General features: G+C 38.2%; 2 protein-coding genes across 2 annotated transcripts in view; both read left to right on the top strand.

The window, feature by feature from the left end:
* The window catches only part of gnb5b (guanine nucleotide binding protein (G protein), beta 5b), a 14,037-nt gene extending 12,292 nt beyond the window's left edge, over positions 1–1,745 (top strand). Inside the window, exons 11-13 of the mRNA XM_088992904.1 lie at positions 385–481; positions 556–722; positions 1,532–1,745. Coding sequence (XP_088849030.1) covers positions 385–481; positions 556–722; positions 1,532–1,543 — 276 coding nt within the window. The 3' untranslated portion in view covers positions 1,544–1,745. The remainder of the gene's footprint in view (positions 1–384; positions 482–555; positions 723–1,531) is intronic.
* Positions 1,746–4,080: 2,335 nt separating this feature from the next.
* Positions 4,081–10,524, top strand: bcl2l10 (BCL2 like 10). The gene is made up of 3 exons (XM_088992905.1): positions 4,081–4,205; positions 6,287–6,781; positions 9,784–10,524. The coding sequence occupies exons 2-3, from the start codon at positions 6,290–6,292 to the stop codon at positions 9,907–9,909; spliced, it is 618 nt and encodes a 205-aa protein (XP_088849031.1). The 5' UTR covers positions 4,081–4,205; positions 6,287–6,289; the 3' UTR covers positions 9,910–10,524.
* Positions 10,525–15,580: the final 5,056 nt, after the last annotated feature.

Raw genomic sequence — 15,580 nt, 5'->3', positions numbered from 1 at the left:
ATACAGCATTAGAAATCTTGGACTCTCTTCTTTCACCAGAAAAAAGTGTTAATTCCTAAATTATGTGAGTCTAGAGTTATATGAGCTTGAAATGAGGGTGGCTGTCTAAAATACAATGCAATACATGCATATTTGTTTATATGGTGCCTTAACAACAGTTGAAGCTGGAACAAAGCGCTAACATGGAAAAAAAGTGAAATTCTGCCCCCATGTGGAAGGGTGAAAACATTGCCAGAGGTCTGGCCAGCGCTTTTTCTGCTTCAAAGTAAGAAGAAAAAAAAACCAAATTCGGGAATGGCGCTCTACGTCATATTTTCAATTCCCAAATAAATTAGGGAATGAGTTAATGAGAATGCTTTCATGTTTTTTTTTTTTTTCCCCCAGTGTCGCTTCTACGATTTACGCGCTGACCGCGAAGTGGCTGTCTACCAGAAAGACAGCATAATCTTTGGTGCATCTACTGTGGACTTTTCCCTCAGTGGTAAATGGACATTTTTAATGACGTTGTCTGTATTTCACTCTCGGTCAGTCACACTTCCTCTTCCCTTCTCTCAGGTCGACTCCTTTTTGCCGGCTACAATGACTACGCCATAAACGTGTGGGATGTGCTCAAGGGAAATCGCATTTCCACCATGTATGGTCACGAGAACCGCGTAAGCAGGGTTCGATTGTCACCAGATGGCACGGCGCTCTGCTCCGCCTCTTGGGATAATACCTTGAGGGTGAGAGGCTCGCACACCCATACACACACACATACAAGATTGAACAGGAGAAACAAAATTCTGGAGGCGAGATCACTTTCTTAACTTGTCATCTACAGTGTGACCTCAACTTACGAACTTAATTGGTTCCCAGACGGAGTGTGTAAGGCGAAAAGTGTGTATCTCAAAAAAAAATTCCCATAGGAAACCATTAAAATGGGAATAATCCGTTCCCGGGTTTCCATAAAATATACTTTTCAACTAAATAAACCTTAAAACTACACACAACATACCTTATTCTATGTATAATGTTGTAAAATTTGCTATTGTATTGTAATGAAAGAAATACACTGCATTGTATCATAAAGTCACTTTATTTACATTTGTGATGGACATTTATGGCTTGATGGAATGGCGTTGGAGGTCGACAGTCAAGGGGAATTGCTGTTTGGAAAGAGAGGCGCATTACATGAGGACTGTAATTAAAGAAATAAACTGTGCTGTAAAATAAAGTTTTATTTACCTTTTTGATGGTCGTTGATGGCTTATGGAAGGAGAGTCACCTTCCATAAGGACTGTTGGTAACTTAACCACTGGTGCTGTTCGGTCGTGTGCTTCCGCCGAAGATCACTCCGTCAGCCGTGGTGGGTGTGTATGAAAATAGTGCTTATTATAAGGTTTAATTTTAATAAATTTGACGTTTGTAAGATAAGGTGTTTGTAAGTTGAGGTCTCACTGTACATAGACATAGTTTGTTTTTATTGTTGTTTTATATTTATTGTGGTGAGCTGAAATGTTAACATTGTTCATTTGCACTTTTTGTCATGCAGATTTGGGCCTAGTCTCGACATCCGAACACCTGGAATCAACTGTAGCATTGAAACCATCGTTCAGTGGTACAAAGACACAAGGCCAACAAATAAAAAAAACCTTAGATGAGCCGAGAATTTAAAAACAAATATTGCAAAGGGAAGGTATTTCTTTGAACACTTGAAGTGGTCATGGTGTGTTATTCTCATAATAGCTGGATGATGTCACTGACAGTTAATGACAGTTAGTGTGAAGTGACAAAGGTGACATCATTTCAAACACAGGTGGCTTTGTACATAAATACAGGAGACCACATAGTCTGAGTATGAATGAAACTCAAGCGCTGTCGTCGTAATTTTTTTTCTGCAAAGAACCTCATTTGAATTGACTGTAAACCCAATTAAGCGCAATTGCATCACCAATGTGTGCTATTCAAATATATGCAACTCAATACATGAGTTAACGTACACTCAGGCAGAGTATTTGGGAGCAGGAAAAGGGGAGATTTTATGTTTAAAGGACAACCGACGTCACTTTTTTGTTTCTTAACTGACATCAGAAAAACGTTTTATAGCATCTAAAATATTATACATTATACATAAATATAATACATACACAGTATGATATTTTTATTCAAATGCAAAACACCAATAAAAATGACTTAGAGTCCAAAATCTGCAAAAAAATTGAGCTGCGAATTGGGCATTTTCATAAAGTCCCGCCCCCTGTTCGTGACGTCACGCCAAGACGTCTTGCATTGCTGGAGAATCAAAACAATGACTTCAGATTCGGAGAATATGCTTTCTTGTTACACATCCAGTTATGAATATGATTCAAATAGTTCTGAAGAGGAAAGCATACATGTTTGCAATCGATTAAGGAATTTATTCCGTGCCATTATGAGGCAACATTGAGGGGAAATGTCTCACCGAAAAAGAGGCAGAAAATGGCGACCTCCTGTTGCCACCTCCGTTTCCTCGGGCTGATAAATTCCTTATATGGAGCTTGGACGCCCTCCTCTGGCGGCTTTTGGGTGCAACACGAGGTCCCCAGACCAAACAAGTACAGCAAAATACATTGACGTGATGGAAGGACCGCTACAATGCATCTTTTTTTCGGTCAGGGGCGTTCCTTTCGTGACGTGGTAACGTGACGTAAAACGTAAAATATAGCTACAGTAAAGTCTCGTTATATTGATATTCAAGGGAGTCCGAAAAAATATTGATATAACCGGGACTATCGATTTATCCGACCCTGTTTGCATGTAATTTTCTCTGTGCGTGCATAGAAATAGTATCGATATAACCGGGACTATCGATATATCCGATATCGATATAACGAGACTTTACTGTATATGCGGTGGAATCTTATTAAAATACGCTCAGTGTAAGTCATTTTAAGCCATTTTACAAATTATGGAATCAACTTGTCCGGAGACGTCGGTTGTCCTTTAAAGGAGATGTCGACCCTAAAATATTCTCTACAGTTACAGTTAAGCACTTTTTTCCAGCTTCAGCTGTTGTTAAAGCGCAACATAAATCAATATGTATTGTATTGTACAGTTATATGTTTTATGCATTAGTCTAAACACAATATTATTATTAATATTGCATTTGTGGAATATTCATTAAAATACCGTCTTTGAAGTTTTTGTCAAGACAATGTTTTTCTGGAGCCTATCCCAACTGTGTCCGCGCAGCAGGTAGGGCACACATTTCTAATTAACCATTTGCAATCACAATCAGGATATTTTGGATGATATATCCACCTCCGGTACCATGCATGTTTTTAGAATTTGGGATTCACTTTTTAATACCTACTGTCCACATATTTTTTTTCCACAACATGATTTTTATTTTTTTCCCCCCCGAGTCTAAGGACCACAAGACCTGATATTGATCCTTTTGTCAGTGACACGTCTTGAATTTGTTACAAAACAGGTTTAAAGGTCTTCAGAGTATTGACAAGTTGTAGAATGATTATTAGGTGGGAAAATACCTCATGGGAATTCCAGAGTAAGAAGGTGAAATAAAACAGCAACAGTTGTATCAAACTGCTCTGCTGTTTGCTTTCACTTAATTGACTTTGGGCGAAACATTGTGTTCTTCTTTCCCACTTCCTCAAGCTAATCTCTCAAACACATCACAGTGTTACATTGATTGGGGCACAGTCAATGTCGATGAATTTGGAAAAGTTTGATCCCACAACCAGAGAAAGATCTACCATGGATGGTATTTAATGTCCCGTTGACCAAATTCACACATGAAATTTCATACTCTGCATAAATTAACACGTTTATATGATTTTGATAGATTTTGGTAATCAACAAACAACTGCATCTATAATGGCACAGCGATTGAGAGGGTAAATAGTTAATCACCTCATCTCATGGTACAAACAACCCATTTTACATTTGATTTAATCACTTTATAAAATAATATCAGTTCAGTGTCTGTTGTCTTTTTTATCCTCTTTTAAGTGATTTCTGCGTAAATAAATGACCGACGTCACAAACAGAACTGACGTAACAAAGGGTCTTCGGACCTCTTTCATGTCAATTTCCTTATAAGCACCACAACCGGGCGGAGGCATACATAAGTGGGACCAACGTATTTGAAAGCTTCCAACGTCTCCTTCCGCCCGCCGCCGGTCTTTTTGCGCTGCCGAATAGAGCCGTCTCTTATCGCTGGGAGGGTAAGTGTTTTTATTTTATATTACATATATTTCCATTTGTCCATGTCGCTATACCTATGATGATGTTCAATTGTTTTGTATTATCGATTCGGGGTCAATGTACGGAAAGGTTCCGCCTTAGTGGAGTTTTTGAGAGCCGGTGAGGTGAATTGGGTCCTTTGTGTCCTCCATTGCTCTGGTAACACATCAACGGTTAGCCTTGTTGCGAGCCGGCGAACAAATCCCTTAAGTTCACCGGCACAAACAGTTTCTTAACCGGGGAAACTACGCTGTGTGTTGTGTTTCACTCGATAATATTTTACATGAAAGTCGCTTGGTGGGACCAGTCTTATTTCGGTCACATTTATTATCCGGCTTCAGGTTCAAAACCATTTTAACATGAGACGACCCAGACGCCTAACGTATATATGGAAACGGTTCTTTTTCTTACGATGCGTAGATCACACTCTTGTAAAAACGGCAATTAAAATCGTGTTTAGTTGGTATATTGCGAGGTCGTGATGAGGCACTCGATAGGGGGGGGGGGTCTTTTTTTACGATGGAGTACCATAGTTCCGTTCCAAACGCGAAGTAACAAGAATTGTACCTATGTCTGAATATACGTAGGTCGGTATGCACGTTCGTGTATGCTAACCCAACACTGTATGAGTCAGAAAAAATACAGGTAATAATTGCATGGAAAGCATTTATTGACCTACAATATCACATAATATCTGGTCGTCACCTTTAAATTGTTTCATCTCGGAGCTTTTATGGCATACGTGCCAGGAGATCTCGGTTTACGGACGGGATTCTTTGGTACGTCAGCAACGTAACTGTCTTGCGTCGGAAGACGTTGTAGCGTCACTCGTGCTGTTGGAGTGACATTATAAGGCAAATAATTGTGATAATTTTGGTCATTTGGAATGTTGACATCGTTTTAGATTTATTTGAAAGAGGAGCCCTAATTTTGAAGTAATTAATACGTCTGTGTAAACTCTCAGTAGTACATGAGTGGTCAATCGATGAAAAGGTTTCTTCAGCCATCATCTGTACTTTGAAGGTGTCGGACGTTTCGCTTCATATCCAAGAAACTTTGTCAGCAAACTAAAGTCTTACTGGGAGTTTAGGCTATATATATATATATATATATATATATATATATATATATATATATATATATATATATATATATATATATATATATATATATATATATATATATACAGTAAAGTCGTTATATCGATATTCAAGGGAGTCCGAAAAAATATCGATATAACCGGGACTATCGATATATCCGACCCTGTTTGCATGTAATTTTCTCAGTGCGTGCATAGAAATAGTATTGATATAACCGGGACTATCGATATATCCGATATCGATATAACGAGACTTTACTGTGTATATATATATATATATAGTAAAGTCTCGTTATATCGATAGTACCGCTTATTACGATACTATTTCTATGAACGCAAGGAGAAAATTACATGCGCGCAGGGTCGGATATATCGATAGTCCCGGTTATATCGATATTTTTTCGGACCCCCGAGAATATCGATATAACGAGACTTTACTGTATATATATATATATATATATATATATATATATATCCCTACTGTCCAGACATTGCAGTGCCGGACACTGCTATGATAGGTCCCTGCTTTCAGGTTGGGGGGAGCAGAGGACTACTCCCTGCAGCTGCTCCACTGATAGTTCCTATCGTTCTAACGACCGGCCTGATTGCCCCACTTCGACTGGTATCACCTCATCTAACTATAGTATTACTAATCCTATGTTGCCTAAGCAGGCTATTGTATGAACGATCCAAATTGAACCTCACCCCACCAAACCGGTTTAATGAAGGATTTAGTCGTTTTATCAAAATTGCTTCTTTTACTCCCCTTTCAAACCATCTATGTTCTTTCGCTAAGATTTTAACCTCATTGTCGTCAAATGAGTGGTTATAGTAATTAACTTAGAAACTATAACAGAAAGGCAAGTAAATGACACCACCAGCCATCTCCAAAGTTAACAATTGTTTATTTAAATAGTTTGAATTGCAAATGAACCAACAAGGTTGTTGCATGTGCGTTTACAGAAAATGTCATCGTGCGGGCTGTGGAAAGAGAGCCTGGCCCTTGCCGAGGACTACATAGCCCTGTGTTGCATGGCCAACCCCAGTGAGGCCCTTCCCCCTCCCAGCGAGGCGGCTGCTACCATGAGGCGCATGGGCCGGCACGCCGAGTCGCTCAATGAGACCACCTTCCAGAACCTGGCGCAGACCTTTGTGCGGGAGTGCGGGCCGGACCTGTGCTCCGGCCTCAGGGGCGTGATGCAAGAGATGGTGAGCGACGGATTCTTGAACTGGGGGAGAGTGGTGTGTCTCTTCGCCTTCACGGGAGTGCTAGCCAAGATGCTGAAGGACAATGAGCAGGAGGAGACCACCACCACCACCACCACCCTTGCCGCCGCCACTACCAAATTGAGGCTGGACCTCAATGAATGGCCCCAAATCTGCAGAAAGCTGGCACAGACCATCGCTGACTTCCTGGGCGAGGAAAAAAAGGAGTGGATGCTGGAAAACAATGGCTGGGTAGGTGTTTACACCATCCTTAATTTTCTGCAGCTACAGCAGTGCTTCCACGTATAATTTGTAAACAAGTGTTAATCAACCGTGATTCAGTTAAGAATATTTGAGCAGTCAAACAAATAACAATGACAACGCAAAGACACAGAGAGTCATTCGTTCTTCAGCACTGTCTGTACCCTCTTTGTGACATGAAGCAGTTCGAATTTGTTTTTTAATGCTTGGGTGCCGATAAAGCGCAGATCATGGCCTCTGGCAATATTTTTTTTCTTTTCCACAAGGGGGCAGCATTTCCTTGTTTCCATGTTAGAGCTTTGTTCAAGTTTCAGCTGTTTATAAAAAACAATATGTATATATTGCATTGCAGTTTGGACAGCCGCCCTCATTTCAAGCTCATATAACTCCAGACCCATATCATTTAGGAATTAACTTTTTTTTCCTGCTAAAAGAAGATTCTACGCGGTTTCTTACACTGCATTGAATGTATATGTCGCCCTAAAACTCAATATTTCATCTGGGCCTGGAATTTGTTTGACAATGACAAAAACCCTGGCACTGGAGTGGACAAATGTTTGCACATGCGTGGCAGTGAATGAGTGAATTATTTTTTTATTTTTTTTTTGGGGGGGGGGGTTACATCCCAATGTGTAAATGTACCGTGAAGTCACTTGTAGAAAGGCAAATGACACCTTCAAAGTTTCCAGTGGTACGTGTTAAAAAAAAAGTCCCAATGTGACTTGAAAGTGAAGGTCACTCAAACTGTTAACACTGGAAAGCCCCCAAACACACATTTACATTCAACACTCAAAACATTGCTTACATGATACACTTAGAAATGGTTTTCAATTTTTGCTTTCACGTTCAGACAGGTAGACGTTCTACCCACAGACTCGCACATTTTTTAAAATTGTTTTAGACTACTACAAAATCTATATTTGAACCACGCCGCCTCATAAATAAGCATTTATAGCCACGCCGGGCTGTCTGCTTTTCTCAATGGAAACACGCACACACAAACGCGCGCACGCAAGGCCCCCCCCTCCCGTGTCGAGTTGGCAGCTGCCTTCAACTGCCACAAAGGCGGTGCAGCCACATAGACTTCAAGTTGTGTGTGTGCGTGCGTTTGTGTCGTCGGTTAGCGGTGCACCACCAAAGTTGTGTAGTAGTAGTGGTCGTTGTCTTGAAACAAAGCAGCAGCTGTGTACACGGCCACAACAGGTGGATGTGCCCTTTGTTTTCTTTCTACCTGCACCTTTTTGGCATGTGTGGAATAATGATATTCTTCATATATGTTTGTAGTAATGATATTTTAACTTTATATCCTCCTTTAACTCATTCACTGCCAGACATGTGCAAAAATGTGTGCAATCCAGTGCCAGAGTTTTTGTCATTGTCACTTGAATTCCAGGACCCACAGAATATTGAGTTTTAGGACTACATAAACATTCAATACATTGGGAAATTAATGTGTTGTGGAAATTGTTTAAAGGCCAACCGGCACCATTTTTTTGTTTCCTAACTGACATCAGAAAAACGTTTTATAGCATCTAAAATACCCAAAACACTCTGGCTGATATTTTTAATCAAATGCAAAGCACCAATAAAAATGACTTAAAGTGTCCAAAATCTGCAAAAAAATTGAGCTATGATTTGGGCATTTTCAGAAAGTGCCGCCCCCAGTTCATGACGTCAGAGCAAGACGTCTTGCATTGCTCGAGAATCAAAACAATGGCTTCAGATTCGGAGAAGATGCTTTCTTGTTACTCATCCAGTTATGAATATGATTCAAATAGTTCTGAAGAGGAAAGCATAAATGTTTGGAATCGATTAAAGAAGTCCTTCCGTATCAATTTGAGCCGTCTGGACTCCAATGTAGCGTCCCAGAAAATGCACAAGATGGCGCACAAGCTCCGTTTGAAATGGGCTGATTTGTCCGCTGGGCATTTGTGGAAGCTTACACCTTCTTTATGTGTGTTACCGCAATTGGCTGCGACACCATCACATTATTTATGTAGTTTGCCTTCTAATTTTGCGATCAACACAGATGAAAAAAATTACCCAAAATGCATTGTGTGTTCTCGGTCAGGGGCGTTCCCTCCATGATGTCACTTAGGGCATTGTCATCAACTCGAAAACGACTTACTGAATATTCAGCGCGAGTATTAACGTAAAATCTGTGGTGGAATCTTTGTAAAATGCGCTCAGTAGAAGTCATTTTACAAATTATAGACGCAACTTGTCCGGTGGCGGTTGTCCTTTATACGTTCTTTCATCAGAAAAAGAGTATTCCTAAATTATATGGGGCTGTGGAGGTATATGAGCTTGAAATGAGGGCGGCTGTCCAAAATACAATGTGATTCATACATATTGGTTCAAATAGCGCTTTAACAACAGGTGAAGTGCTAACATAGAAAAAAGGGATATCCTGCCCCCTTGTGGAAGGGAAAAAAACAGCCAGAGGCCATGACCAGCGCTTTATCGGCACCCAAGCATGAAAAAAAACCCCAACTAATTCAGGAATGGTTCCCTATGTCATATCATATTCAATTCCAGAATAAATTTGGGAATGGAAGGGAATGAGTTAATGAGACAATTTTCCCTCTCGGAAGATTTTATTCTTGGAATATGAGGCGAAGTCTTGCATTTTATCTTCTAATATTAAACTTGAACTATTTTTCTCGACAGTTTATAGCTTTATTTTTTTGTCAAAGAAGGCAATATGACTCATCTCGACACAATGTTTCACTAAACACAACCATACTTTTGTAATATTGCTAATTTATCTGTTTTAATATTCAAACTTCATGCTTTAAATCAATTCTTGTAGAATGACAATTTCAGTGATAGTTTTTTTTTTAATATTTTTACCTCATGCTTTTGAAAGCTTGAATCAAACCACTTGGGTCTGACTTTTTTTGCGCCCTCTCCTGAGTGATGACCGTCAGGGCATCCTGACCTCCGCGACCTTCAAGTAATGAATGCTCTTCTCCATGTGTTTGCTCTTCCAGGAGGGTTTCTGCAAGTCGTGCAGCGGTAGCAGCAGACAGTCCAGTCAAGATGCATCCATGAAGACGGCGCTGTTGGCTGCGGCCGGTGTGGGCCTCGCCGGACTCACCTTCCTGCTCGGCCGTTGAAACGCGTTGACATTTCACTCAGTCTTTTCCCTTGTTGTCACAACATTTCTTTTTCATCTCTTTAACATCAATGCTGTGCAATCAGGCAGTCGAATGTTCCAACTTTCTGTCTCTCTCTTTCTCTGTCTCACTCTCTCTCTCACACACACACACACACACACACACACACACACACACACAGGCGTTGATCTCTTGCTCTACGCGATTGTACAACTAACTGATCTGGATGCCTTCTTGACACACGTTGAAGCCAGTGACTGGAAACACTTTGGTCAGTCAAGACTGCCTTGTCTCTGCGACAATGTGTAAATTAATATATTATATTTATATCAAATGAATTCCTTTTTCTAGACTGACTTTGCGTTCTTTTGGCTCGTTTTGGAATGCGTGTGATTGTGTGTTTGCAATTGAGTGTGTTTGTGTTTGTGTCAAGCCCGGTCAGCAGGGCTGGCATGGCCATTTAATGATGGTGCTATTTGTTTGTGAAATGTTACCTTTTTATCAATGTATTTTTTTTCTTAATGCCAGGGACCAATGACATTTGAGAACAAGCACCCCGACAACCTATTTTTACATTGTTTTTGGTTGTATTTATTTGTCACCCTTTTTGTAATAAAATCAACTTACAATTTTTGCACATTGCTGTTGTCATGCAATGTAAAATGTATATTAAGGCGTTTTTAGCCTGAAAAAAGTTGTGTAGTAAGGCGTTTTTAGCCCGAAAAAAAACAACCATGTATAGTAAGGCGTTTTTAGCCGAAAAAAACGACCATGTATCGTAAGGCGTTTTTTGGTCTGAAAAAAAATAACCATGTATAGCAAGTTGTTTTTAGCCGAAAAAAAATGACCATGTATAGTAAGGCATTTTTAGCCGAAAAAAACGACCATGTATCGTAAGGCGTTTTTTGGTCTGAAAAAAAATAACCAAGTATAGCAAGGTGTTTTTAGCCGAAAAAAAATGACCATGTATAGTAAGGCATTTTTAGCCGAAAAAACGACCATTATAGTAAGGCATTTTAGCCGGAAAAAACGACCATGTATAGTAAGGCAATTTTTTTTTTTGCCGAAAAAAACAACCATGTATAGTAAGGTGTTTTTAGCTGAAAAAAAAAACAACCATGTATAGTAAGGCGTTTTTCGCTGAAAAAAACCACCATATATAGTAAGCCGTTTTTCGCTGAAAAAAAACAACATTTATAGTAAGGTGTTTTTTGGCCTGAAAAAACGACCATGTATAGTAAGGCGTTTTTAGCTAAAAAACGACCATGTATAGTAAGTAAGGCGTTTATAGTCGAAAAAAACGACCATCTATAGTAAGGCGTTTTTAGCTAAAAAAAACGACCATGTATAGCAAGGCGTTTATAGTCGAAAAAAAATGACCATGTATAGCAAGGTGTTTATAGCCGAAAAAAATGACCATGTATAGTAAGGTGTTTTTAGCCGAAAAAAAAACGACCATATATAGTAAGGCGTTTATAGTCGAAAAAAAACGACCATCTATAGTAAGGCGTTTTTAGCCGAAAAAAACGACCATGTATAGTAAGGCGTTTTTAGCCGAAAAAAAACGACCATGTATACTAAGGTGTTTTTTGGCCTGAAAAAAAAACCCACCATGTATAGTAAGGCAATTTTAGCCGAAAAAAAACGACCATCGAAAATAAGGCTTTTTTCGCTGAAAAAAACCACCATGTATAGTAAGGTGTTTTTAGCCCAAAAAAAGACCATGTATAGCAAGGCGTTTTTAGCTGAAAAAAAACGACCATGTATAGTAAGGCGTTTTTCGCTGAAAAAAAAACCATATATAGTAAGGCGATTTTTGGCCTGAAAAAACGACCATGTATAGTAAGGTGTTTTTAGCTAAAAAAACGACCATGTATAGTAAGGTGTTTTTAGCTGAAAAAAAAAACGACCATGTATAGTAAGGCGTTTTTAGCTGAAAAAACGACCATTATAGTAAGGCATTTTAGCCGGAAAAATAGACCATGTATAGTAAGGCGTTTTTAGCTAAAAAACGACCATGTATAGTAAGGCATTTATCGTCGAAAAAAACCACCATGTATAGTAAGGTGTTTTTAGCCAAAAAAAAGACCATGTATAGCAAGCCGTTTTTAGCCGAAAAAAAGCGACCATGTATAGTAAGGCGTTTTTTTTTGCCGAAAAAAACAACCATGTATAGTAAGGTGTTTTTAGCTGAAAAAAAACGACCATGTATAGTAAGGTGTTTTTAGCTGAGAAAAAAAAACGACCATGTATAGTAAGGCGTTTTTCGCTGAAAAAAACCACCATATATAGTAAGGCGTTTTTCGCTGAAAAAAACCACCATATATAGTAAGGTGTTTTTTGGCCTGAAAAAACGACCATGTATAGTAAGGCGTTTTTAGCTAAAAAACGACCATGTATAGTAAGTAAGGCGTTTATAGTGGAAAAAAACGACCATCTATAGTAAGGCGTTTTTAGCTAAAAAAAACGACCATGTATAGCAAGGCGTTTATAGTCGAAAAAAAATGACCATGTATAGCAAGGTGTTTATAGCCGAAAAAAATGACCATGTATAGTAAGGCGTTTTTAGCTAAAAAACCACCATGTATAGTAAGGCGTTTATAGTCGAAAAAAACGACCATGTATAGCAAGGCGTTTATAGCCGAAAAAAATGACCATATATAGTAAGGCGTTTTTAGCCGAAAAAAAACGACCATGTATAATAAGGCGATTTTTGGCCTGAAAAAACGACCATGTATAGTAAGGTGTTTTTAGCTAAAAAACGACCATGTATAGTAAGGCGTTTTTCGCTGATAAAAACCACCATATATGGTAAGGCGTTTTTCGCTGAAAAAAACCACCATATATAGTAAGGCGTTTTTTTGGCCTGAAAAAACGACCATGTATATATAGTAAGGTGTTTTTAGCTGAAAAAAAACGACCATGTATAGTAAGGCGTTTATAGTCGAAAAAAACGACCATCTATAGTAAGGCGTTTTCAGCTGAAAAACGACCATGTATAGTAAGGCGTTTATAGTCGAAAAAAACGACCATCTATAGTAAGCCGTTTTTAGCTAAAAAAACGACCATGTATAGCAAGGCATTTATAGTCGAAAAAAACGACCATGTATAGCAAGGCGTTTATAGCCGAAAAAAATTACCATGTATAGTAAGGCGTTTTTAGCCGAAAAAAAAACGACCATGTATAATATGGCGTTTTTTTTTGTCGAAAAAAACAACCATGTATAGTAAGGTGTTTTTAGCTGAAAAAAAACGACCATCTATAATAAGGCGTTTTTCGCTGAAAAAAAACACCATATATAGTAAGGCGTTTTTCGCTGAAAAAAAACACCATATATAGTAAGGCGTTTTTTTGGCCTGAAAAAACGGCCATGTATAGTAAGGCGTTTTTAGCCGAAAAAAACGACCATGTATAGTAAGGTGTTTTTAGCTGAAAAAAACGACCATGTATAGTAAGGTGTTTTATTGCTGAAAAAAAACAACCATGTATAGTAAGGCATTTTTAGCCGAAAAAAAACACCATGTATAGTAAGGCGTTTTTTGCCGAAAAAAACCACCATATATAGTAAGGCGTTTTTCGCTGAAAAAAACCACCATATATAGTAAGGCGTTTTTTTGGCCTGAAAAAACGGCCATGTATAGTAAGGCGTTTTTAGCAGAAAAAAACGACCATGTATAGTAAGGTGTTTTTAGCTGAAAAAAAACGACCATGTATAGTAAGGTGTTTTATTGCTGAAAAAAACAACCATGTATAGTAAGGCGTTTTTTTGCCGAAAAAAACCACCATATATAGTAAGGCGTTTTTCGCTGAAAAAAAACACCATATATAGTAAGGTGTTTTTTGGCCTGACAAAACGACCATGTATATATAGTAAGGTGTTTTTTGGCCTGACAAAACGACCATGTATATATAGTAAGGTGTTTTTAGCTGAAAAAAACGACCATGTATAGTAAGGCATTTATAGTCGAAAAAAACGACCATCTATAGTAAGGCGTTTTTAGCTAAAAAACGACCATGTATAGTAAGGCGTTTATAGTCGAAAAAAACGACCATCTATAGTAAGGCGTTTTTAGCTAAAAAAACGACCATGTATAGCAAGGCATTTATAGTCGAAAAAAACGACCATGTATAGCAAGGCGTTTATAGCCGAAAAAAATGACCATGTATAGTAAGGCGTTTTTAGCCGAAAAAAAAAAACGACCATGTATAATAAGGCGTTTTTTTTGTCGAAAAAAACAACCATGTATAGTAAGGTGTTTTTAGCTGAAAAAAAAACGACCATCTATAATAAGGAGTTTTTCGCTGAAAAAAACCACCATATATAGTAAGGCGTTTTTTTAGCCAAAAAAAACGACCATGTATAGTAAGGTGTTTTTAGCTGAAAAAAAACGACCATGTATAGTAAGGCGTTTTTCGCTGAAAAAAACCACCATATATAGTAAGGTGTTTTTTGGCCTGAAAAAACGACCATGTATAGTAAGGCGTTTTTAGCTAAAAAACGACCATGTATAGTAAGGCGTTTATAGTCGAAAAAAACGACCATCTATAGTAAGGCGTTTTTAGCTAAAAAAACGACCATGTATAGCAAGGCGTTTATAGTCGAAAAAAACGACCATGTATAGCAAGGCGTTTATAGCCGAAAAAAATGACCATGTATAGTAAGGCGTTTTTAGCCGAAAAAAAACCACCATGTATAATAAGGCGTTTTTTTTGCCGAAAAAAACAACCATGTATGGTAAGGTGTTTTTAGCTGAAAAAAAACGACCATCTATAATAAGGCGTTTTTCGCTGAAAAAAACCACCATATATAGTAAGCCGATTTTTGGCCTGAAAAAACGACCATGTATAGTAAGGTGTTTTTAGCTAAAAAACGACCATGTATAGTAAGGCGTTTATAGTCGAAAAAAACGACCATGTATAGCAAGGCGTTTTTAGCCGAAAAAAATGACCATGTAGTAAGGCATTTTTAGCTGAAAAAAACACCATGTATAGTAAGGCATTTTTAGCCGAAAAAAACGACCATGTATAGTAAGGTGTTTTTAGCTAAAAAAAAACGAGCATGTATAGTAAGGTGTTTTTAGCTAAAAAAAACGACCATGTATAGTAAGGCGTTTTTCGCTGAAAAAAAAACACCATATATAGTAAGCCGATTTTTGGCCTGAAAAAACGACCATGTATAGTAAGGTGTTTTTAGCTAAAAAAACGACCATGTATAGTAAGGCGTTTTTCGCTGATAAAAACCACCATATATAGTAAGGCGTTTTTTTTGGCCTGAAAAAACGACCATGTATAGTAAGGTGTTTTTAGCTAAAAAAACGACCATGTATAGTAAGGCGTTTATAGTCGAAAAAAACGACCATGTATAGCAAGGCGTTTTTAGCCGAAAAAAAACGACCATGTATAGTAAGGTGTTTTTTGGCCTGAAAAAAAAACTCCATGTATAGTAAGGCAATTTTAGCCGAAAAAAACGACCATGTATAGTAAGGCATTTTTAGCTAAAAAACGACCATGTATAGTAAGGCATTTTTAGCTAAAAAACGACCATGTATAGTAAGGCGTTTATAGTCGAAAAAAACGACCATCTATAGTAAGGCATTTTTAGCTGAAAAAAAAACAAAAAATGTAGAGCAAGGCGTTTTTAGCCCGAAAAATACGACCAAGTACAGTATA

Source organism: Hippocampus bargibanti, linkage group LG03, assembly GCF_051943395.1.
Source record: "Hippocampus bargibanti isolate YZ-2025 linkage group LG03, ASM5194339v1, whole genome shotgun sequence".
NCBI classification, from domain to species: domain Eukaryota; kingdom Metazoa; phylum Chordata; class Actinopteri; order Syngnathiformes; family Syngnathidae; genus Hippocampus; species Hippocampus bargibanti.
Note: the sequence above shows the minus strand (reverse complement) of the source record. Positions and strands in the feature narration are given on the sequence as shown.